A 26260-nucleotide genomic window follows, 5' to 3' on the forward strand; every position below is an offset into this window, starting at 1 on the left:
TAAAACAACATATACTAGAACAAAATGCAACTGGCTCTGATTCTGGTTCACTTGCAAAAGAAAATTCTCTCTAATGGACAAAACCATGTGCACTGCAGGTGGGGTAGATGTAACATGTGCAGAGAGAGTTACATTTGGGTGGGGTTTGCACTTCAAACTGATATCTATATTGCAGTGTAAAAATAAAGCAGCCAGTATTTACCCTGCACAGAAACAAAATAACTCACCCAAATCTAACTCTCTCTGCACCTGTTACATCTGCCCCCCTGCAGTGCAGCATGGTTCTGTCCATTAAAGAGATAATTTGCTTTTGCAAGTGAACCAGAATCAGGCCCAGTATATGTTAGAAAAGTTAGGGGGGTTCTTTTTATTCTTGTCGGTTTCCTGTGCGTCAACGTTATAATTTTATACTACATCCCCCACCACAAAATAATTCCTTTTATACAATCTTACTAAATTGTTGTCTGCAGTTGTGTCACACGGGTACAATTGCTCACCATCGCGGCCGCCATCAGTTTCTGTTGGACACGTGAATTTTTTTTTAGACTAATCATTTTTATTTCTTTTAACCATTTTAAACAGAATGAGTCATATAAATAGTAACTGTGGTCAGGCGGCCACAATGAGAGGCAAACAATAGAACAGAACAAGATACAAGGTTAGACAACTAGCGTTCAGCAAACAAAGGATGCCGGATAATACGTGCAGAATGAGTCACCCCCAATGGCACACAGATATAGAGGAGGCAATGTCTCCTGGCTCCCCCAGGAAACCCCATACAAAATAAATAGTATGCAATATAAATACTGCACTTTATAGCAATCGCTATCATTTAATTATGTTGTTACTGCTGGAAGAATTTAGGCCGGACCTCTTTTCATCGCACCAAGCGTAGGGATATAAATATTGTATTACAGCCAGCGGTGACCGTCCATCTAACCTACATGGAGTAATTGTGCAGGACGCGATGCCGCCTATTTGACCAGTATATAATGCGGCACCATGCGATCTATCTGTAAATAAACCTATAGTAATTCGGAGCACTTAGAGGCTTCTGTGCGGCATCATATCCTCGTACACCGAGAACAAATCCTACCCCCACAGACGCAGCATTATCCTCGGAGTCCATCAGCTCCTGTGACATACAGAATGGGGGACTGCCGCACTCGCACCTCTTTTATGCCAAACAAACTGCTCTTGTAGGCTTTGAGGAACATTAAAAGGTAACGCCGGGATAAAGCGAGAAATCACTAAAAGCGATCTAAAGGGTGGAAAGAGGAAGGAAGAAAATATCGAGGGTGCAAAAATAACACGCATAAATAAAAAATGTCCCCACCGAGGAGGCTGCATTCCCGGCGGAGCAGTAAGGCCGTGGCGCCCGCTCTGCCACGAGTCAATTAAGCAGTCACACTCGCTGCGCACGGCAGACTTGTATGGTAAAACACCGCTCTGCAAATGTCATAGCATGATTTAAAAATGAATTTCGTAGACATTATTTATATACTCTCATTCCAGTGCCTTCGCTTTCCCCTTTCATCTGGTTCTTATATAAACTCAGCTTGATACCAGTTTATTAAAGGCCGCAATGGAGGGACACCGGGGAAGCAAGTGGACATTAACCTGCAAGCTGGTGGTATCCTATTTATATGTATTGTTACTACAGTATATCTATATGCCTGGCTACTGAATATATATCATACTCCAAAAGCCTCTCTACTCCACTAACACCCATTCATTGGCAACAATAAAACAGCGCCACCAAGTGTCCAGATTAGCCCGAAAACAATAACATAAGGAAACTGTACAGTATGCACTGTATCATAAAGAACCATAAAAAGCGAGTTATTTAAATGAACATATTTTTTATTTGTTAAACATTGACAGATTTTTATGCAGGACTGAACAGTGTGTGTGTGCGTGCATGGGGGGGGGGGGGGGGGGGTGTACCGGAGCAGATTTGCCTTCTTAAATGAGGTTCCAGGCTACCTTTCATTCTGTGTGCGTGCATGTGTGTGTGTTAGATAGATAAACAGATAGATCGATCGATAGTTAATTCCAGCGCCTGCACCTTTCAAAGCTTGTGCAGTTCCTCTATCCTGCCTGGGGTGTCAGTCTCTTTGGTAGTGCTAGCACAGTCTGGTCTGTCTCCCAGCACTGACATACAGACCAGATTGTGATAAATGCACCACAGCAGAGAGTGACACCCCAGGCAGGAAAGAGGAACTGCACAGGTTTTGCAAGGTGCAGGGTGCTAGAATGAGCACTACATACACACACACACACACATGAAACAGAAGGTAAAGATGTCCCTGTACAAGGAGCTTATGATCGAATAGGAATGAGGAATCATATGATACATAAGGTAGCAGCATAACAATTGCAGGTACTTATGTATTATCTGGGCTCCCATGTTAAATGCACCCCATTTTTCATACCCCTACTATCCAACTACGCATTGAGTTGATTTTATATAGTGTGGCGAGCGCAGCGAGCCACCGTGCCCGAAGCGTGGCGAGCCCTGTGAGGGGCCGCGGTCTCATAAGAAAAACGGGAGCCCAGATATTACATAAGTACCCAATTGCATTTGCTGGTGGGGAACGTGGCTATCTTATCTATCTTCTATACTGCCTACAGAGAATATACATAACTTTTCTTTGCCCTGTAAGTTTAGAATAATTTTCCCAGTGTTGCCGGCTCCTGATTTCTTGGGTTCCCTTCAGCCTAACGGCATCAGGCATTGATATGTCTAGCCGATATAGTCAATAATGCAGTAGACAGGAAAACTCTGCTACGTGGGAAAAAGCTAAATCAATTCCGAAAATAAATAAATTGATTTTGGGTAACTGAGAAGTATATGTGACATTATGTGTCAGTCACCAGCCGCTGAGGGAAGAAATTTGTGGACCGCAAGAACCGACAGTGGCAGCGGATGGCAAATGCAGCATTTTTGGAGGCGCTATAGCAGGGGTGGCCAAACCTGTCCGCAAGATCTACCAACAGTTCATGTTTTTCATGCAACCTGTGGATCTATAGTTTGAAAATGTGACAGTTAGTAATGACTACAGCTGTGCACCAGCTAGGGAGTCTGGGAACAGGACAGTTAGTAATGACTGCACCTGTGCACCAGCTAGGTGACCTGGGGAATGTGACAGTTAGTGATGACTACAGCTGTGCAGCAGCTAGGTGACCTGGGAAATGTGACAGTTAGTAATGACTACAGCTGTGCAGCAGCTACCGGTAGGAGACCTGGGGAATGTGACAGTTAGTAAGGACTACAGCTGTGCACCAGCTAGGAGACCTGGGGAATGTGACAGTTAGTAAGGACTACAGCTGTGCACCAGCTAGGAGACCTGGGAAATGTGACAGTTAGTAATGTCTACAGCTGTGCACCAGCTAGGTGATTTGGAAAACGTGGACCGGTGGAAGATCTCGAGGACTGTTTTGGCCACTACTGCTGTACAGTAGAGTATACAAGTTGCAATGTGAAGAAGCAATCTCTTTATGTATCTAGTGCAACATACAAATTCTCTATTAATCATACCCTGCCAGCATTACTGGGTCTTCCTCATACCCATCCGGTGATTGGCAGCACCGTCTGTGATGATACAAGAACCAGGCCGGGTATCTGGAATACATTGTCTGATAACTTAAACGTGACAAGAGCCTTCAGCACACGAGCAGACGGTTCAATATCCCGTAACACACTCAACTGTGACCCTGCTGCAGTCACAGCAGCAACCAACAATCAGCAGCACGCTAATCATTTTCTGTACAGAGGATAAAGCAGTGGGCGGAGTCAGCGGGACTAATACGCATCCATAAAATACAATCAGAACAAACGCTTGTTTTCATTCCTGAAACCGGTATTATATAAATCAGAGACATGAGACAATATCACAGGGAATGTTTAAGCATCTGTTTCTGCCTCATTCAGGAGCAAATCCGTGACAAATATCCAACAATATTTCCCTGGCAGGTCTCAGCACGTGACCCCATTAAAATGCTTCCTCCAAACCCAGATGTGCGGGATTATATAAATGTAAATGAACGGGAAGACGTGACCGCGCTCCCGCAATGTCGGCGGCTGCATGGAAGTGTTAAAAAACAAAAACACACTTGGCCAAGGAGAAAGGCGCAATTTGTTCACTCAGCCAGAAAACCAATTACAGCTTCATCAAAACTATATTGCTTTTCTAGACAGCTTTCACTATTTTTTATTTACCAGCCTTAAGGACGTCGCTGCGCTGCTTTGGCAGGATTTGCGTTAACAAGCGGCCAATCAAATCCCGAACGGGTTTTTATAGGGAGACGGAACTTGAAACCCAAGTAGCTGCAATCTGAAAAGGCTTCTTGTAAAATTAACATTCGCCGCCAAGGATCAGGCACTGGGACACAGAAGGGTGGGCAGTACAGGGCAGTGCCAACTCACATGCTCACACCACCAGAAAACTAGTCACATATACAAAAGGAAAATGTAAAAGATACAAATGTGAATGGACACAACATAAAGCCCGTCAGCCGCTACCTCACATGTTTTAAACGGCCTCTCAAACCCTCTTATTTACTAAAGCCTTCCAGCTCCTCACCCCTTGGGCTCCATGCCCCTCACTCACTGTCCCTCACCTCTCTGTCTGCTCCTTGGCTATAGAGTGTAAGCTCCCAAGATCAGGACCTTCTGCTCTCATTGCCTCATCACTGCGTACAATGGCGCCAAACCTCCGGGCTCAGCCGACACTACTTTTGTGGGTATTATCTGTGTGTGTGCCGCTATGGTAATACGGTGTGTATCCCATGTGCTGCAGGGACAAACAGTCAAGTCTGGGGCCAGGGGCAAAAGACAATGGGGGGCTATTCAATCACCGACGATATTTCCGACAGGCGAAAATATGTTTCATTTCCGACAACATTTGGCCGAATTTACATTCCACCTAGTCAATGTTAGAACCATTTTTTCGACTGTCAGAATTGATTGGAAAAGTCAGTGGATCGGGGAACACTGCAGCGTATTCGACAATTCAGTGGCCATTTTTCACCAATGCAGATTGCGTGCAACAGAATACTGATGGCCGATATCTCTGCCTGTTGGAATGATCAGCAGAGATTGTACAACCCCCCAATGACCTCTCACTAAAGGACCCCTGTCTGGGCTTTAATATCTCTACTACAAATCAATAAGAGAAGATAGCGCTATTTAATAATAACACAAACACCGGAATCACTGTGATACAATGACAAATATTCATGTTATTCTTAGGTTACAATGAATGTAATAATGTTACACATTGTCTCATCGATATAATATAGTACTGCAAGACTCACAGAATTATAGAATTATAAATGGGCATGAACAGAAACAAGCTGAAACGTTATTTATGTTATAGCACGGTGAGAAAATGTGTTGGTAGGCCAGGGCAATGCCAGCTACAATACTGCCCCCTACCTCTATGGGGGGAATTCAAGTGTTTTACATGCCGGCAGCCGCTTGGTGCCGCCAGACAGAGCTAATCAAGAGTTGCTCCGTTCTGCCACGCATTGCCGCTGACATCACTGTTATGTCATTATGGCAGAGAGGAATAATACATGATCTCATACGCAGCAAGCTCAGATGACAGTCACAAAATCATCAAATATGGACCTAGAACTGGTTTGGCTGGAGGCCATTGCTCCATATGCAATACCTACATACCTTTGAGCCTGCCATGATTGCTGCAGGAAAGGTGGAGGCATCATGTACAACTACGTGTGAAAGCAGCCGCCTATTAGCAGCAAATACACCGTGATGATTCCGCACACGGCAGATTTCTCCGCCCATGGATCAGTTCCTTTCACAAGCAGCGGTTTTGTGCTGTATGTAAAGTTATGGTCGGATCAACCTGAGCTGTCACCTCGTTCTGCAACAGTGACGAGGTGCGGCAGCTGTCCCAGTCCGTGGTTATCATGGTGACCGTGCTGGGTTTGTGCCGTATGACAGCCCTAATGTATTTAATGTTTAACCAAAGTTAAACAACGGAAATAGCGGTCTGGTATTTTGCCAGATGGACAAATCCGCTGTGTGTGAAATAGCCCTCAAAGGCTGCACAGATCCTAAATGTATACCGTATACTGTGACGCAACCTGCGCAGGACGTATAGGCCAAATCCAGAGTGGCAGTGCCGCCCTGTACACTGCCACCACCGCACGTCACTGTTACAGGGTGGAACTGCTGTAAACATCTTGTATGCGGTGAATAGTCCTTAGCACCTTTAGCAACGGACTTAGTATTTTTGAAGACTTTTTGAGGAAATAAACATATTTGTCTTCAAGACAAATGACTTCACTTTGCAACTAACAGGAATACGAGACAAGTTCTCAGCCTGTTCTGGTTTGAGCCCAGTGTTTCCAAGCTCCGCCCTTTGACAGCTATTGGTGCCTAGTCAATCAATGATCAGTGACCAGTAGGGAACCAGCCAATGCCAGCCAGGGGGTGTGTCAGCAGCGTGTATATCCATACACTGCAGGTGCCACTTGTAGATGCCTGAGCAGTAACATGGTTCCTGGTGACGCATGGTAGGTGCCCAGTGTTGGTAGCAACATACCCGCCCACTGCACTGTGGGTGGAGTCAGTAACAGGCAGTTACTGATGGTAATAAGGAATCCCCTATTGTCTAGGGCCCCGATTCTGGTTCACTCCCAAAAGCAAATTCTCTCTCTAATGGACAAAAACCATGCTGCACTGCAGGTGGGGCAGATGTAAGATGTGCAGAGAAAGTTAGATTTGAGTGTTATATTGTTTCTGTGCAGGGTAAATACTGCAGCAATGCCTCCCTTAGATCATACAGATTTGACACGTGGCTCAGCCGGCAGACTCACCTGAGCGCCAGTCACCTGCGAGCTGTACATGCCGGTAATGGTGTCTATCAGGTTATGAGCTTCGTCGATAATCACCACCTGGTCCTTCAGCTTGATCCCCGATGCCCGTCGGGTGGAGTCGTGCAGCAGCATTTGGTACGGCAGCACCACCACCTGGAAGAGACCCCAACATGTAACTGGACGGCCGGCTACCTGTCTATAAGGGTTGATATCATGGATATGGGTCCCTAACAAGCTACAATACACATTAATATATTCAGAACATCCTGTTCCAGTCTGAGATATACATTTAGGAGTCCCTATACTATGATAGTAGTCACCATTATTAATAACAACAGTCATGAAATATTCCCCAGCTTCATATATAGGCACTAGGTGATTCATCTTGCCCTACGGGCGCTCTTCACACCGTCGTAAGGGGCTGCGCCCCCTTAATTTGTGAACATTTGTATATGAGAAAGATGGTTAGAATTGTATGAAAGATGCCTGTATTGCAACTTGAGTTATAGGTGAAATGTGTTACATAGAGAGCATATGATGTGGAAGGGGGTGTGTATTGTTTTGTTTAATTAAAAAGCGGTTACAGAGTAAGATGTACATTGATAGTGTGGATGGTACAGTGACATTTGTGGGTGTGGGGGGGGGGGGGGGCTGTGTGTGCATGTTGTTTAGGTGTGTGTGTGTGTGTGTGTGTGTGTGCAATAGTATAGTAGGGTGTTTTTGAGTCAACGGCTCCCCACTGGCGGAGGTCACGACACAGGAAAACAGGAGGCTGGTAGTGATAGGGGTGTGTGGGCATAAGGGGGACTAAAGAGGAGGGTGGGAGATACTGCGCAGCTTCTGCCAGTGGGTGAGGGTCCAGCGTGGCAGTACAGGAGTACAGGATGGTGGCCCTGAGTCAGTGTCTCCTCCTACTGGGTGGGAGTTCGAGTGCATGAGAGCAGGAGGCTGGGCTATGAGGCATGATAGGGACATGTGGGCAAAACAGCGTCAGCGACTCCCCAGTGGTGGAAGTTACGGTTCAATAGTGCAGGAAGCTGGGTAGTGATAGGGGTGTGTGAGTATAAGGGGGACTAAAGAGGGGCTTAGGGGTGCCGTGAATTGCGGGAGGGGCACGGGGGTGCCGTGAATCAAGGGAGGGAGGGGGCGCAGGTGTCCGCAAATCGCGGGAGAGGGCGGGAGTCCGCAAAGCGCGGGAGAGGGGCATTAATCGCGCAAGGGGGGGTTGCGAATTGCGGGAGGGGGGGGGTGACGTGAATCGTGGGAGGGGGGCGTGAATCGCGGGAGGGGGGGGTCCGCGATTTGCGGGAGGGGGGGCACGGGGCGCAATGAATCAACCTCCATCTGTGTTGAACAGGTTAATTGATAGGAAAGGTGCTTCAACACAGGTGATGACAATCATACATTAAAAGGAAAGTGCAGGAGCAGAGCAATGTGTCCCTCCTATGACTGTGGGCTCACTGGGCTGGTTCTCAGTCATGTGAGTCAGAGGCTCCACCCAGCGATAGAGGGTCAGACACACTTTGAGTGACAGATGTAGCCAAATATATAAGAGATGAATACAAATATTACTGTGATTAGAGGAAAGTTTACTGACTCCGCCGCCACACTTGTACGTGTTATAGATGGTTGTGGATTGGCGGATTGACCAAGTTTAGGTTGACAATACCATGATCGACCACTAGGGATGACAGCGTCTAGGTAGAAGCCTATACTTGGTCATCTGCGTTTAGATAGACAGTGACGTTAGATCGAGGTGTCGAATGTCCAAGGGGTGCAGTCTCCAATCTGACAACATGTCCTAGACCAGAAGAGGGACAGCTCGGCAGTTAACTGTCCAATCAGGAGCCAGCGGTAACAGAATTGTGTCAGATCCCTCCTCTTATCATGGGGGGGATAAGAGCAGGAGTACCGAGGGCGGTCTATTGGGAAAGTTGGAGAACCCATTAAAGGACAAGATCCAGGTCTTGCACAACATGCATCTTTATCTATCATGTTGACACGTGACGCTCATTTAGCGACGGGCACATTTGCGCTCCCACCGCATGCAGAAAAAGAATGTGTCCAAGGCCCTTCCTGCTGTCTTATTAATCAGACACGAACGTTCCGATTGGTATCTCTGCCTGGCAGTGCCAGCTCACCTGTGCGGCAGGTATCGCGTAACGGCTGGCGTAGTACGGGCAAGCTTTCACCTCCCGGGCCTGGGTCACCAGCTGCTCAATGTCTTTCACTGCTACAAAGACCTGGTCCCGCAGGAACTGCATTTGTTCGTAGGAATAGAACGGGCAGGTGGGTCGGCTCACGCGCCGCTTCTTAATCTCGGATTCCTCCGTTTTCTTTTCTGCAAAGGGCGAGAGAAGATTCTTCTGTACACCGAGCCGGCTATGTACAACAGCGAGCCATAAACAGCCGCCGTGATGAAAGTATAAAGCAGACAGACCAGCTGAGAGCAGGCTGGGCAGTAACCATGGCGGGTTACTTGCTCAGAGGTGGAGTACAATAAAATCGGTAACTTACAAACCTCTGATCACTATGAGAGCCAGGAAAGGGACTGGAGAGTGGCTGCATCATAGATGGGGGTGTCGACAATACTGGGGACTAAAGATAGGCTGTCCCTACCCCCCCAACACAAGCATACACACTTCCCAGACCCATGTAATCCCCCTCTCACTAGTCACCACCGCCACTGAACATCTTACACATTCTCCTATGGCAGTGGTTCCCAAACTTTTGTGGATCACGGCACCCTAGAGTATCAGATTTTTTTCCATGGCACCCCTAGGGAAAAAGTTTGATACCAAGAACTTCAGAAAAAAATATTAAATTAAATAAGTTGCGCTTATATGTCCTCCTTAGGCCCAGTTATGTGGTGAGGAACATGATTCACTTCTGTTTATCCACATATGTTATAATTGGAAGTCACAAGTACTGATTTTCCTTATTACATTGACCATATATATATAATTTGAATTTGTCCTGGACCACCAACCCAGGGCACCCCTGCAAGTGCTCCGCGGCACCCCTGGGAGCCACGGCACACAGTTTGGGAACCACTGTCCTATGGGATAAAACAGCGTTTTGGCCCCTTTGATTGAGTAACCTCTTACCATGCTTGTTCTTCTGCATCTCCATACAGCGATCATTGATCAGCTGCGCCGTGCCCAGACGTCGCACCTCCTCGTTCACACACATGTTCTGTAGACAGATGTTACATGGTATAGGACACATTGATGTCAGTGACAAGAAGCCTGAATGCACATTTCTCATACAGCGTTATAAATGCGTAAGAAGAGTAAGTCACACAAAGTGCGCTGCTTGTAAGTACCTCAGTCAGATTGATGCGCTACATGAAGGCACTTAAGAGTCAGTCCTGGGCAATTGCTGATTAGTGGCGGACGTGTTAGGTTCAGTGTATTTATTAGGATCAGAGCGGGCTTATAAGAAGAGGTGACGTAATACTCAGTACTGAAGGGGGATATAATTGGTTTGGGGACTAAATCGCACACGTATCTAGAAAAGTACTTCAATTGTCTGTACCATTAATGTTGGCAACCAAAGACTAAAGCATTTATTGGCTGCCAGGGATGCAGATAGCACTGCCACACCCTGGAAAAATGAGGGGGCATGGCCATCGGAAGAGGGCGTGACCACACCCCTGTAAAAAAAAAAAAAACACATCGGGGAAAAAGCAGCGGTATCGTACCCCATACACAGGGAGATTCCCCCTCTCAGTGCCACTGTTGGCTTCAAGTGACATGGGCGGGATCCCAGTCCTTGTGACCTTGGCTAAGATATTGTCTACATGTGTCCTACACTTACCTAACCCCTCCTTAGGGATCCCAGCGTCGGTATTCTGACCACCGGACAGCCGTATGTATCCAATCAGCAACCAATTAAGACACATTTACCAGGCAGGGGGTGGGTTAGGGGCTGGGCGTTCCCACAAAAAAGCTGGGTGCGCCCAGGAAACCGCTGGGCATCCCCATGCGAACAGGGGCAGTTACCGGCCTTCCGTGGGTGGGCAGCTGACATCACCAGATTCAGCCACACAGCGGGTGGCGCTAAAAGGCAGTAAACTAACGCTGCTTTGAGAGCCGACCAGAATGAGGGCCTACGTGCATAGTATGTCTCCATTAAATCAGATGCGCAAGGAATTTTGGTGCAACTGTAAAATGCGCAATCGGCGCAAAAAGCCACAAATGACTCCATCGTTTTATTTCGAGATTAAAATCTGCTGGTAGATGTTGTTCATCAGAACCCCGTGGGGAGCGAACACCTTTCCTTTGCTACACTCGCAGCGAGCTATCCTGCAGACGATCCAACCTCTACGTCTCCTTCATCCGCACTTCTCTTTCCGCTCACATGCCCGGCTCATTCCGCTTAATAGTATTCCTATTTATAGCGCTGTGTGCTCCATTGCATACATTACAGGGCAGGTGATGTTCAGCCGCTACACAGCAGCAATGCCAAATGACACTTCTGTACGGAGACCGCCCTGGAATGGGGACATTATGTTACGGCATGCCAGGCTGATGCATGGGTGATGGAAAGTGGCACCTTGGGATATTTGCCGTCAGCACTTTACTTTCTTCCAGCAACTTGTGGAGACGCCGTCCTGGGCGCAGGACTGTAATCTGCATTAGGAAATCCTTTCTATCCAAACCAGCAGGAATACAAATACGCCGTACGGCCCAGGGCAATTATACAAAATTCAATACTTCGTAAATGAAAAATGTCTTATCAAATTCACGTTAAGCTGTTTGTTTGTTTTTAAGCGCTAGTTCACACTATGATGGACTTTATTCCTTACGTTAACCTAAAAGACAACAAATAAAACACTTAAAAGATATTAAAGAAAGTCACCTGGCGAGACCCCAGAGACACCACCCTGGTCTCCTTGCTGAAGGGGCTTTTCTGTAGCTCATGCACAAACTGGGAGAGCTGGGAGTGAGTGCGGCTGCAGTAATAGATCTGTGTGAGAGATGATGATATATTATATGTGGGGACACAAACATCCTATAACAAAGCAACAATGACAGATCATAAACCGGGCTGACGGGACGAAACACTCCCCCAAACATGGTCTTATAATCACTTCCGGAAAAAGCGATATATCCCTACTTTAATATCAGTAGGGCGTTGCTGAACGAGATGACCAGAGCTAAAGGCCCCCATACATTACCACAATTTGGGACGATTTAACCCGTTCGTCCCAAATCGGGTGAGTGTGATGTCCCCTCAGGTCCGATGCGCGGTCCTGTGCACATTGGACCAGAGTCGGAGGTCAGAACAGCATGCCGGTCTGACCTCCGACCTCCCTCCCAGAAGTGGGGAGCAGTGGTCACAAGCAATCCTGCCGCCAGGGTCCTGCCCTGGTGTACAGAGATGCTGGTAGGCGGTCACATTTAGGCCATGACTTGCAGCTGAAACAGCAGCCAAATATAAACAGGGATAGATTTATCAACATATACTTGTTATCACTCATTATGAATAATAGATGGTGCTCCAGCCAATCACCTTCTGTTATGTGTTTGAAAAATGACAGTTGGTGATTGGCTAAAGCCCCATTTATCATTCGTAACGAGTGATAACAAAAATATCACTCGTTGTCGTTGATAAATCTGCCCCTGCGTTACCGGAGAGTACTAGTCACGGCAAGGGCAAAGATAATTGACACCAAATTGGCAAACATTAAACAATCTGTGACTTCTATATTTACCTTTGTCACATGCTCTTCTTCCAGATCATCATCCTCATCATCCAATCTGTCAGCCGAAGAGAAGCAAAAAACATTATTAAACTTTGCTGAACATGAAACAAACCCCCCCCCCCCCACCCTGTCCATGTGTGTCTCAATCCCTCAGTGGCGGCCCCTGGAGCTGCAGAGAAATCACCGCCACAGATGTCTCCCACTTAAGGTGAACGTGTTTTTCTCCGTTTGCACGCAGAGCGGATGTCAGTCTTATTTATAAAGCACGGTTAAGCCGTGTCAGTACAGATACTACACACGGAAATCAGAGAAGCGCATACAAATCAAAAACATTAATACCACTATTCCTGCTCCGTCACAAAAAGTGACAAGCGAATCACATCGCGTCACATTGAACTATGCGGCGCGCAGCAATACAGCCAGTGTCAGGTCAGCCGAGCGCCTGCGCAGGGATTGTTCAAGTGCATTTAAAGAGGGGGAAGAAAACATCTTTCTCCTGATGCGCTTTAGGTTTATGTCTCCAAAACGAGGCCACGTTATTAGCTCCTGTGTCAGACAAATTGTGTGTAAAATACAAGGTGCATTATTAAGTCATTAAGCAGCTTTGACTTAGATTTAGTATTAATTACTAATACAAATGTATTTATATTTTGGATATTTGTGCCACGGTCACTGTATTACATAAACAATTATTTTAATGTAAGCTACACATGACAAGCAACAACAGATAGTGTCCTACGTGGCTCCTTTCTTCGTGTCTTCATCACTCTCATATTCTGCAAGGACCAGCTCTTCCTCTTCTTGTTCCAGGGCTGGTCCCTCTCCGTCGGAGGACAGCATCCGCTGACTGAGCTGCAGAAGGCGCACCGCCTCATCCTCCTCCCTCTGGGGACACAGGAGTAGAAGGAGACAGGAAGTATGAGTACAGGATCCCACAGGTCCATCTGCACAGATCCAGGCTACGTACTATGGGGTAAGACGCTACAGTGGGGAATATATCTGCACTCAGGTAGGAAGTGTAACATAGTTAGAAAAAAAAAGATCTGCGATTTAAGACGTCTTAAGCCCCCCCAACTGCTAGTGTGTGGTACCACGCCAACTCCCCCCGCAGCTGTCCGGCAGCAGAATCGCATAGGATACATTGCATGTGGTTCTTTTGGATAAGATGTATTGTATGCAATCTCATTCATGGCTATGATATATTCATTGCAGCCCGTAAGATCTGCGACTCCGATCCGAGCTCGGGAACACGCCTTGGATCGGAGATGGAGAGCGTCTTAACCATCTTGTAGGTGTCCTGGGCCCGGCCTGCCATTGTGGTCTCCAGAGTGCCCGGGGACGGCTGCAATCACACACACGTGGTGCTGCAGCCGCCAGGCCAGGGTGATGGAGCAGCAGGGCTGCAGTCTAATAGACCCCCTGCGCTGCTGCTCTGTCACGGACCACAGTCACTGTGTAATTAAAGCTGCATATAGCAGCCCCTCTTTATGGTGCATGTGGCTCCTGCCAGCACCAGTTGCCTGGCCTGGAGGCAGAGTAGAGGAAGGGAGGAGCCTGATCTGCCTGGGGGAGGAAGAAGTTTAACCTTTTGGGTGCTGGAAGCTTCTCTCCCACTCCAACTACCCAGCGTTAGCCTGTGGCCCCTGCCATGTCCTGAAGAATAAATGTGCATCAACAGTGCCCCTATCAACGTATTGAACTGAAGTAAGGGGGAGGAAGAATAAGTTGTAACATGCAGAAAGTTAAGGGGCCCATACATGAGCCAGCACACCAACCAGATGCACTGATTGGCAGGGCAGGGGACACTTGTAAAAAAGGCCCAATTCTGCGATCCCCGTCAGGATCGTGGAGTTGGGATTTTTACGCATGATTAATGACAATGGCAACATGAGTTTTTTTTTACATTTTTGTGTTTTTCAGGACTTTTTTTTATTAATACAATACCATCCATGTGGACTCTGACTGGAATTTGGTAAAGTCTGCCGAGCACATAGTATTTAAAGTGAGCCATGCGGGCAGATGTGGTACGCTAATTTGGAGTCCACGTGATGAAATGTACAAATTGACACCAAAAAAAACTCCTTGGGTCGACTATTTGTCAACTTTTTAGTGTGGACCCTTTAGACTACAGTATAACCAGAAATCTATTAGAAAGAATGAAGGTAGCTGTATTTAAACCCCCAGTGAACAGTAATACTGGTGTAACACTGCCCTCTGGTGGTACAGCCGGGTTACCACAGTTTAAACCAAGGTGTTTGTACTGTACTTCAACTTCTTTCCTGCTGAAAACAAGAGAAAAGAGCACGGACTAGAAAATATCCAGAGCAGAAACTGGTTAAATAAAAGGATTTAATAAAACATAAAATAAACAAATAAAATGGATGTAAAAAAAAAAAAAGAATGAAATGTGATTAAAAACACCAAACAGAGTGCGTCCGGAACAAGCATTAGCCAGCACTATACATGTAGAGCGCTGCCAATACCATCAGTACCATATTCTAAACAGAAGTTCAGTGTAGCAGTAATTAGATGGCTGGAAGGGGCGGGTCTAGTGACATCATAGTGTCCCTAAAGTTATGACATCATTAAGCCCACTAGGTCCTAGCATTAACGCCCTCCTGGGTCCTGGCAACAGCAAATTGAAGGTGTGTGTGTGTGTGTCTGTGTGTGTGTGTGTGTCTGTGTGTGGTGACTTCTGAGGCAGAGGCGTAAAACGCACCAGTAATAAGCCACAAGTCGGTGTGTATGCCACCCCAGAGTCATCATCTCTGCCACAATAGTATAAAGTTACATTGCCCTATTTGTATGCACTCTATAATACTGTAATATACAACCAGCGTGAGGTGTCCCACAGAACCAGCTGCTGGATGTAATCCGGACCCGTCTTGCACTAAAGGATGTAGCTCAGCGTCTGTGCTCAGATCCAGCTTGGTGGCATTAATATGAACACATAGAGTTTCCTGGTCACTGCCAGCTATACCCCAGGAAGGTGTCCCCTTGTGGAAGTGGGCGCTGGGCAGGAGAATCAGGCAGCGGTACCTCCTCTGCCCGGGATGCGGTAATTTGGTCTACAGCATGATAGTCGACAGTCATTAGGTCGACATGGGAAAAGGTTGACTTGGTTCTAGGTCGAAATGTCATTAGTTCGACAGTAAAAAGGTCGACATGGGGTTTTTCACAGTTTTTTTGAGTCGACATGTGCCGACAGGCGGTATTTCATGCCCTGCCTTCCACTAGGGCGTGGTGGGAGAATAAAATAGTGTGCCAAGCGATGCGATGTGGTGCACTTTAAACTGTGTCCATGTCGACATTTAGGTAAAAAAAAACTGTGAAAAACCCCATGTCGACCTTTCGACTGTCGACCTAGACATTGTCGAACTATTGACCTGTCGAACTAACGAACTAATGACCTTTCGACCTACAACCAAGTCGACCTTTTCCCATGTCGACCATCATGCTGTAGACCAATGATCCCAACCCCTCTGCCCACTCTGTCATCCAGCAGACATAATGGCCGTGGAGATATCTCAGATGTAAATGTAAAAAAATGAAACTATAAAACAGACAACAAGAAACGTTCCCCAGCAGGCACTGGATAGGACTGATCTCTCCCAATAGACACTGGGGCTTATGAGGAGGAGGAGCTTAAATTCCTATTACAGCTCTCACCTTCCTCTTGGAAGCAAACTTTAGCTGAGCGCTGTGTCGCGTCTGCTGCAGCCGCTCCTCCCGTTTCTTCCTTCGTAGCTGTTCCTCCTAAACAGAAAATGGTGGCAATCAATAGAATCACAGAACACAGGCAGAATATATCAAATATACACAGAATCAGGCATTTTCATAAGATTTTCCTACAAGGCTTCCATAAGATGAAAAGCAGGTTGTGTGGCGCAGAAGACCAGGTTTCCCTGAATATTTGTGGCCGTGTATGGTGCTCTCATTCCGCTTACTACACCGGAACTTCATATAATATCGGCTGGAGATTCGGTGGAACAAACAACTCCTCCAGGGGAAACGAGTCACAGAAAATGTATGTATTATTAGGTTCAACAAATAACTTTTGAATCAAACACGATTTTATTTTCTCCCCAAAACACTTCTGGGGCTGAAACAGTGTTAAATACAAGTCACTTTTGCGTCCAATAGCAAAATCTGTACAAAACAGAGCAGTCATCGGAAGTGGATCGGAAAACTCAATGGTGCGGCAGATACAACCTTGACATCAACCGCCTCAAAACGGTTGAGATGGTGGTGGACTTCAGACGGAAACCGAATGCCAAGCACCCACTCGTAATGTCTGACAGAGTGGCGTCGTGGGTCAACTCCTTCAAATTCCTAGGGACAAACACTTCCTGTGACCTCAAATGGGGGCCTAACATTACCACAATTGTCAAGAAGGCTCAGCAGCGGTTGTTCTTCCTGAGGCAACTCAAGATATTCAACATCCCCCCAGGAGCTGCTGCTCATCTTCTACACAGCCATAGTAGTCTGTCCTGTGCTCCTCGATCACACTTTTGTACGAAGGAGCAAACGAGAATGATGGATGAAGGCTGCAAAGGGAGGTGAGGAAGGCAGAAAAGATAATCGGGGGGGAGCTCCCGGCGGTCTAAGAACTATACCTGGCCAGGGTTAAGAAGCGTGCAGGAAAGATCTTGGCGGACAAGCAGCACCCTGGCTACAACCTGTTCAAAATCCTCCCATCAGGCAGATGCTACAGGTCCATCCCAGCAAAGTCCACTACCAAAAGCTTCTTCCCAATAGCTGTCCACCAACTGAACAATATTAAACATGCCAATTTCTAACACGCGGTTGTTCTATATATGTGAAATGTATGTGATGTATGTTAAGCCCCTCTTATCCCCCCCCCCCCCCCCCCCCCTTGTGTTCCCTGCATGATACTGCATTGTTACCGCAAAAAAAAATCCTAGTATATGCAAGGGCACTCTTTACCTAGCACGGCGCCCACGATTTTGATCGTGGTCATCGCAGGTAAAAAAATCGCGGGCATTGAATGCACTAAAAAAATCGGGTGCGATGCGACCGACGCGATGCCCGCGATTTCCCATAGGGAACAATGTTAAATGTCTAAATTGACCCGATTTTCCTGTTCAATGCCTCAATTGACCCGATTTTTCCATAGGAAACAATGTTAAATGGCCCACAGAGGCCAAATAGGCACCCTAAAGTGTGAAATGGCCCCCACAATTGTTAACGTCACCCCACGATCAACGTGAACCCGAAGCGTGGCGAGCGCAGCGAGCCTGCGAGGGGCGGCGGTACGCGTCCTACGACCTTTTCATACCCCCACTATCCACGTCGGCGTGGAGTTGAGAATAGAATAGTGTGGCGAGCGCAGCGAGCCACTGAGCCCGAAGCGTGGCGAGCGCAGTGAGCCCCGCGAGGGGACGCGGATACCTTCACAGGTAAACGCGTTCCTTCGCGGGCTTCACAGGTATCCGCTGCGCTCGCCACACTATTCTATTCTCAACTCCACGCCGACGTGGATAGTGGGGGTATGAAAAGGTCGTAGGACGCGTACCGCCGCGCCTCGCGGGCTCGCTGCGCTCGCCACGCTTCGGGTTCATGTTGATCGTGGGGTGGCGTTAACAATTGTGGGGGCCATTTCACACTTTAGGGTGCCTATTTGGCCTCTGTGGGCCATTTAACATTGTTTCCTATGGAAAAATCGGGTCAATTGAGGCATTGAACAGGAAAATTGGGTCAATTGAGACATTTAACATTGTTCCCTATGGGAAATCGCGGGCATCGCGTTGGTCGCATCGCACCCGATTTTTTAGTGCATTCAATGCCCGAGATGGGCGCCGTGCTAGGTAAAGAGTACCTACGCAAGTATACCTGGCCAATAAAGTGGATTCTGATATCGAATTACATCTATCAGGACTGTCTTGTAATCTGGTGGGACTGCCAGGAAATCCTATCCTTATGTATCCCTCCTGTTACCCCTATAGATCGTAAGCTCACGAGCAGGGCCCTCCTACCTCTTTGTTCGTTTGTTGCTACCCAGTTTGTTTTATCACTGTTGCTTCCTATTGTAAAGAGCAACGTAATTTGCTGCGCTATATAAGCAACTGTAAATAAATAATAAATATATAGATCAGGGGTGGGGAACCTTTTTTGTGCCAAGGGTCGTTTGTATGGGAAAAATCCTTTGGGGGCTGTATGTAAAAATTTCTCTTACAAATTGTCCTGTTGCAGCCGTCCCACGCTCCGGCGGCTGCCGCCGGATAGTACTGAGAACTACGGAGCTCTTGTGAGTATTCCCCTGTACATGACTACCGGCAAAGCCTCCGGGTGGGTGAGCGGACCACGCAGACCGGCTACGGGCCTGAGGTTCCCCACCCCTGATATAGATGATACAGCTTAAGCATAGGAATGAAAAGCTGAGTACACATCTATACAGTCTACGGCAAATCCCCTGTAGGCTGATCATGTGTCAGGGTCTATTCTGGACATTAATGTACATGCTGCGTTATGTAGCTCCCCCGTACCCCCAGATTATGGGCCACGGATCCATAACCCTAGAATTTTGTTTCAATATCATGGCAGACCTAACGGGTTTCGCTGGTTTCCTCAGATGACTGTCTGCATTACCCGGCAGTTCTGCCCCTACACTTGTAAGTGCAGTTACCACCATTCCGGACTGTAAGTGGACATGCAGCTGAGTAGCGCTGGTCTCTGAGCCACCTGCGACTGCGTGCGATGGGATCGGGATTGTGTGCAGTGCGATAATCACTCTGCAGAAAGATGGACATTTTCCACAGCAGCCCACACTCTCCTACAACACACCTCATATACGTTTTCACTTCAGAAATCCACGTTTCCCAGGTAACCTACATTTCCCCTTCTTGTATAACCCAGCGGGTGCTTCAGCTCCATGGTAATTACTACAACCCTCACTGGTTACAGCATCCTGACGTTACATCACACCTGGTTATATGTTTGGGGAGTCCATGGGTTTGACACTTGCTGCAGAATAGTTTCCACTGGTTCGCAGGGAGACAGATAATCTGGCCAGGTATTATATTATAGAGATCTATGCCTTGGTGGCAGTAGGGTAAATACGTAACGTTTTGTAAAGGATTGTAGCTGCCTGACACCGTTCATTAAGAAGAAGGATTCTTCTGGATGCATCTGAAGTAGAGATACCCCATTATGCTATGGTTTCCAGTAATGCACAGTGTGACCCTACACTAGGAACTCCCCTAACATAACGATCCAGAAATATCTTCTGTGGTCTGGGAATTCCTCACGTATTGATTCCAGTGCAGGTCACCTGGTCAATACCTAAGTGGAATACACAGCGTCGGGCCAGGCGGTCTATGATGGAAAGTGTCAGCCTCGCCCGCCTGAACACACAAACACTTGTTAGAGCAGTTTTGGAGGGTGTATTGTCCTTCCCAAGAAGGATTTCGTGGTTATGGTTCTATTCTATATAACAACGTAGAGTTTATGAACTACGGAAAAGCACTTCCCTGGCTGAGGGGATAACGGGGCTTGGTAATGAGGGTGATAAAGAGCCAGAGGATTAAACAGAGGCTGGCAGTAGGATTATTAAACATTTCAGCTTCAGGGTCAGAGGAACAAATGGTTAAGGAGACAACTCTGGGTGAAAGCTACGAAAAATAAAACCTAGAATTCGGAGGTGGAGGAACAGGCAGATAGTTCAGCAGACATTGTAATGCAGTTTGGTTTAACCCATGCTATGCCAGTGTACTGCGCGTATAAAGCTACAATGAGAGACAGCTCAGACACGGATTCAGAGGTAATAATTCAAAACGTCATTGGGAGATCATTAAATATACATTCATTATTCGCTGATTAATTATCTGCCTATTATATTTCTTCAGCCGTTGGGGATTCGTAGGTAGCCTGATGCTGGACCATTACTTAGCGTACAGGGGGCCTAATTCAGCTCCGATCGCTAATTAGAGAATTCACAAATTGAGTGATTACTGAATGACTGCACATGCGTTCCTTACACATCGGGCGTGTACGGGTCCGTATACCGACAGAAAGTGTGTATGAATGGTAAACGCAATCCGCTCTCAGTTTGGCTGGCAGGAAGCCGGTGTTTGGGGTTGGTAACTGGCCGTTTTCTGGGACGGTTACCACCAGGCGTGCCCGGGTGTTTTCAGGCACGGTCTGTGGCGGTCAGCGCTGCACTCGAGCAGCGGTCTCAGATTAGTGACAGGGTGAAAGCTACTCACATTTACACAGATTGCAAAAACCTTTATATGTTCTGGAATTGCGCATAGATCTGCGAGTGATTAGCAATTAGCGGTCCATTTGCAGTTTTACATGGGGTGGGGTTTATTTCTGTCTGGTGGGGGTAATTTAGTTGTACTTTGGGAGCACTGCTAGTGTACACATCCTGCATGTACAGATCATAGTACAGGCAGTCACTGACTTGTTATAACCTACAGCCGTCTGTACAGGTTACTTTATAAGTCGGAGCCAGAAGTATGAACACGAGATGGAATATGCTGCTCACCTTTATCTTGTTCTTCATGTCCATTTCTCCCTTCTTAGACAGGAACTGTGTGATCCAGTCCGGATCTGCGGAGGATGCAGCCGTGCAGCGTTCCGTCTCGTCTCCACCGCCATGGTCGGTGTCTCCTACAGACAGGACCCGCGCCTCTTCCTGGCGCTTCTTCTCTTCAAAGTCACGCAACCAGGCCAGAGACCCACAGATCAGACTCAAAGACTTTCCCTGGATTAAGGAGAAAGTCTCATATAACAAAGTAACCGACAGCCATTAATAAACAATCTCCCCTCCAGCGTAATATAAGGCAATTCCCATCCTGGATATGGGTGTGGTACAGGGGTCCGACAGTCGGGATCCTGACAGCATGGTGAGCGCAACTAAGCCCCTTGCGGGCACCTATTCTATTCTCCCTCTATGGGGGTCGTGGACCCCCACGAGGGAAAATAGCCGACGACCGTCGGGAACCCGGCTGTCTGTGTTTTGACAGTCGGGATCCCGATGTCAGGTAAATGCCTGTCGGGATCCCGACGTTGGGTAAATGCCTGTCGGGATGCCGTCCGGCACCCCCTGGATATGTGCTAACGGTACACCTTGTTTGTAATATAAATTCTATCTGCAACCTATCACCTCCTGGCTGGCAACCCTAGACCTCCCGATTTCCAAATTAGACATGTGTGGCTCTCAATGTACTCTGTCCTTTTACGCCAAAATTAATGCAAGTTAAGATTTATCCGGATTTTTCTTATTGGCCACCCAAAACACCTGACATCCAAGAGCCAATAAGATGCCGTTTTGATTTCTGGGTAAATCTGAACCTGCACATCTCTATTTCAAATTAGGAGTTTAAAAAGTGTATATGGGTGCTTACAGTATATTCAGACAGCGTTAAAAAATCTGCTATTTTCCAGATCTGAAGAGGTATGTCTAACCCAGGAAAGCCAATATAAATAAATAGGTCTATTGATAGAAAAAATTATAATGAAAGCTGTCTGAAAACCATCCGAAAAATGTATTTGGACAGCACGGATTTCATAGTGGCCAGCACTAACAGCACTGAGGTCTATGGTACAGCTGACACGAAGGGGGGCATGTAATAGGGTGAGAGAAATCTCCAGATTTTTTAAAGCAGCAATCATTTACACTGCAAAACCAAACTGGTTTCACCCCAAGGCTCTGTGTGGAGTTTGTATGCGCAGAGGAGATCTCCGCGTAGCGGGGAGGGTCTCCGCGCAGGGGAGATCGCCGTGTAGCGGGGAGGGTCTCCGCGCAGGGGAGAACTCCGTGTAGCGGGGAGGGTCTCCGCGCAGGGGAGATCTCCGTGTAGCGGGGAGGGTCTCCGCCCAGGGGAGATCTCCGTGTAGCGGGGAGGGTCTCCGCGCAGGGGAGATCGCCGTGTAGCGGGGAGGGTCTCCGCGCAGGGGAGATCGCCGTGTAGCGGGGAGGGTCTCCGCGCAGGGGAGATCGCCGTGTAGCGGGGAGGGTCTCCGCGCAGGGGAGATCGCCGTGTAGCGGGGAGGGTCTCCGCGCAGGGGAGAACGCCGTGTAGCGGGGAGGGTCTCCGCGCAGGGGAGAACGCCGTGTAGCGGGGAGGGTCTCCGCGCAGGGGAGATCTCCGTGTAGCGGGGAGGGTCTCCGCACAGGGGAGATCTCCGTGTAGCGGGGAGGGTCTCCGCGCAGGGGAGATCGCCGTGTAGCGGGGAGGGTCTCCGCGCAGGGGAGAACTCCGTGTAGCGGGGAGGGTCTCCGTGCAGGGGAGATCTCCATGTAGCGGGGAGGGTCTCCGCGCAGGGGAGATCGCCGTGTAGCGGGGAGGGTCTCCGCGCAGGGGAGATCGCCGTGTAGCGGGGAGGGTCTCCACACAGGGGAGATCGCCGTGTAGCGGGGAGGGTCTCCACACAGGGGAGATCGCCGTGTAGCGGGGAGGGTCTCCGCGCAGGGGAGATCTCGCGTAGTGTGGAGGGTCTCCACGCAGGGAAGATCTCCATGTAGTGGGGAGGGTCTCAGTGTAGTAGGGAGGGTCTAAGTGTAGTGGGGATCTCCGTGTAGCGGGGAGGGTTTCTGTGCATGGTAGGTCTCTGTATAATGGGGAGGGTCTCTGTAACACTGCATCACACACTGTTCTGCAGAATCAGCACGTGGGTACATTAGATCCTGAGCAATAGATGGTGGCAGACAAAAATAAGACATTAACCAGTAAATAAACACAACGTGCCAGCTGCTCTCCTCACCGTTCCTGTGGGACTCTCAAAAATGCCAATCTTGCCAGTCTCCAACACGCGATATAGTTCCCTCATAAACTGCTCCTGGATGTGGTACGGCTGAAAGGGGAACGGGAAATTTGGAGTTGCCGGATTAGGATTGGTTGCGTCCATTTTCTGTAAAAAATATCAAAGAAATCTATTATTATTATTGTTATCATCATCATCATCATCAGCAGCACGTCACACCTGAAGAGAACACTGATATACGCTATAATATAGTGGTAATATTCATATCCTGACGAGTCTGTTCTAATGCAGATTATTACAATGCCTTCCATTTACTTACTACACGCAACAAGGGACAAATTCAGATCTGACCGCTGCTCTGCGATTTTATAGAGCCCTGCGATCAGATAGTCGGCACCCAGACACAAGACGGCGAATGGTTTGCGAAAATATTGTTGATCGACCGATTGCTGCAAATCTACCATCCAATGATTTCTGTGCACGTGTGAGTAACTCTGACTCTTCCACAACTGTGCGACAGAGTCAGGCTGATCGATGCCGGTGCTGATGTCACAGACTCCCTTAAACCGCTTTGACACGCCTGCGTTCTTCCTGACACTCCCAGAAAATGGCCAGGTACCACCCACAACCGGCAGCTTCCTGTCAGTCAAGTTACGAGGGGATTGCGAATAGAGTAATGGCTGACTTTTGTCTCTGTTTGGCCTTGCGCTGTCCGATACTCGATCGCCTTGCCAAATCGCACAGCGGGGTTCATGTCTGAATAGGGCCTCAAGCACGCATCTACACAAACTTTAAGGTCGGCGTAGTGAAAAGTTGACAGTACGAAAGTCATTTGGTTGACATGTATTAGGTTGACAGGTACAAAAAGTCAACTTATGGAAAGTAGACAGTCGTTTGGTCGACATTAATTAGGATGACAGGTACAAAAGATCGACATGAAATGTTGACAGTGCGAGTGATTTGGTTCACATGCATTAGGTTAACAAGTACAAAACGTCGACATATGAAAAGTTGACATTGCTCAAGGTCAACAAGTGGACATGAGGTACAGTTATGAATGGTCAACAGTCGACGCATGTGTATCCAGAAAGCCGACATCTGTTGCTGACAGATTTACATGCAAATGTGGACCTGTTAAAAAAATAAAAAACAGTGTCAACCATTTGTACCATTGATCTTTCATCTGTCGACCTACTACATGTCGGCATTGTGACTGTCGACCAATACAACAACGTTGATCTGGATAGCAAGTAGACTCATGCTTGTCTGGTTTTTATAGAGGGGAAGCATGGGAGCGCGACATTCCTTTAAATCTGACCGTTGCTATGGGTGACAGCACACTCCACCCTCATTCCAAACCCCCCCAGATTATTAAGGGCGCAGTTCACATCCTCCCGATACTACTCGGTATTATTATCAGTCCCTGTACGGCCCAGAATGCACCGCGGCGCCCTATAGGATTGTTATTACCTCGCACTGGTGTCGCCGTGCTACTAGTACCCCGGAATGGATGCTCCAGGAGCCGGAGGTAAACACAATCTCCCGCGCTTTCACCCGCCTCACTGCCCAACCAATCGCTTCGCCACCTCGGGCATCGGCCGGCACGCCCACTAGAGTCTAGCAGCCAATAGTTGTACCGAATCAGACGCCGGCGCCCTGTCTGCGGCCAATGGCGGCGCAGGAAGCACATACTATGACGTCATTGTTGCTAGGACCGAGATGGAAGATAGGAAAATACTTGTTTCTCCATGATAGTAATGGCTTCTGCCCATACTTTCCAGGGACAGTATCTTAAGCCCCTGGAATCCTGTTGCCGTCTAATATCCACTGTCTGAGCCTCAGTCTGTGATCCCTGTAATATAAATGGCAGGAATGGCCGCCTCCAGATTGATGTATGGGCATTCCTGCAACTTTTCTGGGCATGCATTGTTATGCCTGGTCTGGTTCTGTGCTCTTTGGCCTGGTGTTTACATCATCAGCCAGGACATCTGGTTATTAGTGCCATTGGCAAGGCCTCATCACTGCACCGCACTGATTTGTATAAAACACACATATTTGGGGTGTGGATCCGTTCACAGACAATGTCCTGGTTGACAATGAATAAGACATAAGTCACTTTGGCGTAAAAATGCCACCTCATGCTAGGGATGGACATCGGAAGCCCACAATCAAATGATGGCCGAGCTTCCGCCATCAAATCTTTCGATGCGATGTCAATCGTATCAAAATAATTAGAAAAAAAACATTAATATGATTTGTGCATAAGCATAAAAAAAAAAAGCGCAGAAGCATGGGGGGCGAGGCCATCGAATCACCATCAAATGTTTACCATTCGATGGCGAGAAACATCGGAAGGCCACCATTGAATGGTAAAAGTACTACCATCATGGACAGTTAAGAAACATGGCAATGCCATGTCCATCCCTACCGCATGCCAAGCCTCCTGGATCTCTAGCATCTGTCAGCGGAATTGCGTATTCCAGGAGCGCTAATAGGTCACCACCGAGAGCCAACATGCACAAGGTCGACTATAACAAAAAAGGCGACACAAGCAAAAGGTGAAAGCAACATGAATTATTTTTTTTTTTTTATTGTAAATGTCGACAACCTGGACGTGGACCCTGATATAATGTACCACGCTTCGTTTTACTTTACTGTCACCAATCGGTGTTCATATGGGTGGTAAAGCGTGAAAAAGTCCCCCAAAAATCGTGAAAAATCCACCCGACCTTTTCATGCTTTGACCGTTGCCATGGCGACATTTTGCACGTGTTGATGTGCATGTCGACCTTTTGGTGTTGACTGGATACCACATCTTTTAGAGCACATCCCAACAACATTGTGCTGATTGCACAATCTCTATAGGATTAAGCCTGTAACATGCCAGTTAGGAGCTGATTGGCGGGTACTTTATCTCTCTCCAAGGTTTAGTTGTATTCTACTTCTCTCCCTGATCAGCCAAGAGGCTCA

The 26260-nt window shown here is 47.6% G+C and overlaps 2 protein-coding genes across 5 annotated transcripts in view; one reads left to right on the plus strand and one right to left on the minus strand.

The window, feature by feature from the left end:
- WASHC1 (WASH complex subunit 1) overlaps positions 1 to 1220 on the plus strand; it is a 10067-nt gene extending 8847 nt beyond the window's left edge. The window contains exon 4 of the mRNA XM_083179533.1: positions 1105 to 1220. Within this exon, the coding sequence (XP_083035659.1) occupies positions 1105 to 1220 (116 nt within the window). The remainder of the gene's footprint in view (positions 1 to 1104) is intronic.
- Positions 1221 to 6763: 5543 nt separating this feature from the next.
- On the minus strand, positions 6764 to 24955 carry DDX11 (DEAD/H-box helicase 11). 4 transcript variants are annotated; one of them, XM_083181007.1, is made up of 10 exons: positions 24460 to 24600; positions 23291 to 23437; positions 21069 to 21287; positions 16229 to 16315; positions 13299 to 13444; positions 12569 to 12614; positions 11713 to 11820; positions 9957 to 10044; positions 8991 to 9190; positions 6764 to 7002 (listed from the first exon to the last, which is right to left on the minus strand). In XM_083181007.1, exons 1-10 carry the CDS (start codon positions 24496 to 24498, stop codon positions 6811 to 6813), a joined length of 1272 nt encoding a protein of 423 aa, XP_083037133.1. In that variant the 5' UTR covers positions 24499 to 24600; the 3' UTR covers positions 6764 to 6810. The 4 variants fall into 4 exon arrangements, with proteins under 4 accessions (XP_083037133.1, XP_083037136.1, XP_083037137.1 ...); XM_083181010.1 differs by lacking the exon at positions 24460 to 24600 and adding an exon at positions 24609 to 24725 and having other exon boundaries at positions 6767 to 7002; XM_083181011.1 differs by lacking the exon at positions 24460 to 24600 and adding an exon at positions 23610 to 24364 and having other exon boundaries at positions 6767 to 7002.
- Between the last annotated feature and the right edge of the window lie 1305 nt (positions 24956 to 26260).

Source organism: Crinia signifera, chromosome 4 (genome assembly GCF_055691185.1).
Source record: "Crinia signifera chromosome 4, ASM5569118v1, whole genome shotgun sequence".
Lineage (NCBI taxonomy): Eukaryota > Metazoa > Chordata > Amphibia > Anura > Myobatrachidae > Crinia > Crinia signifera.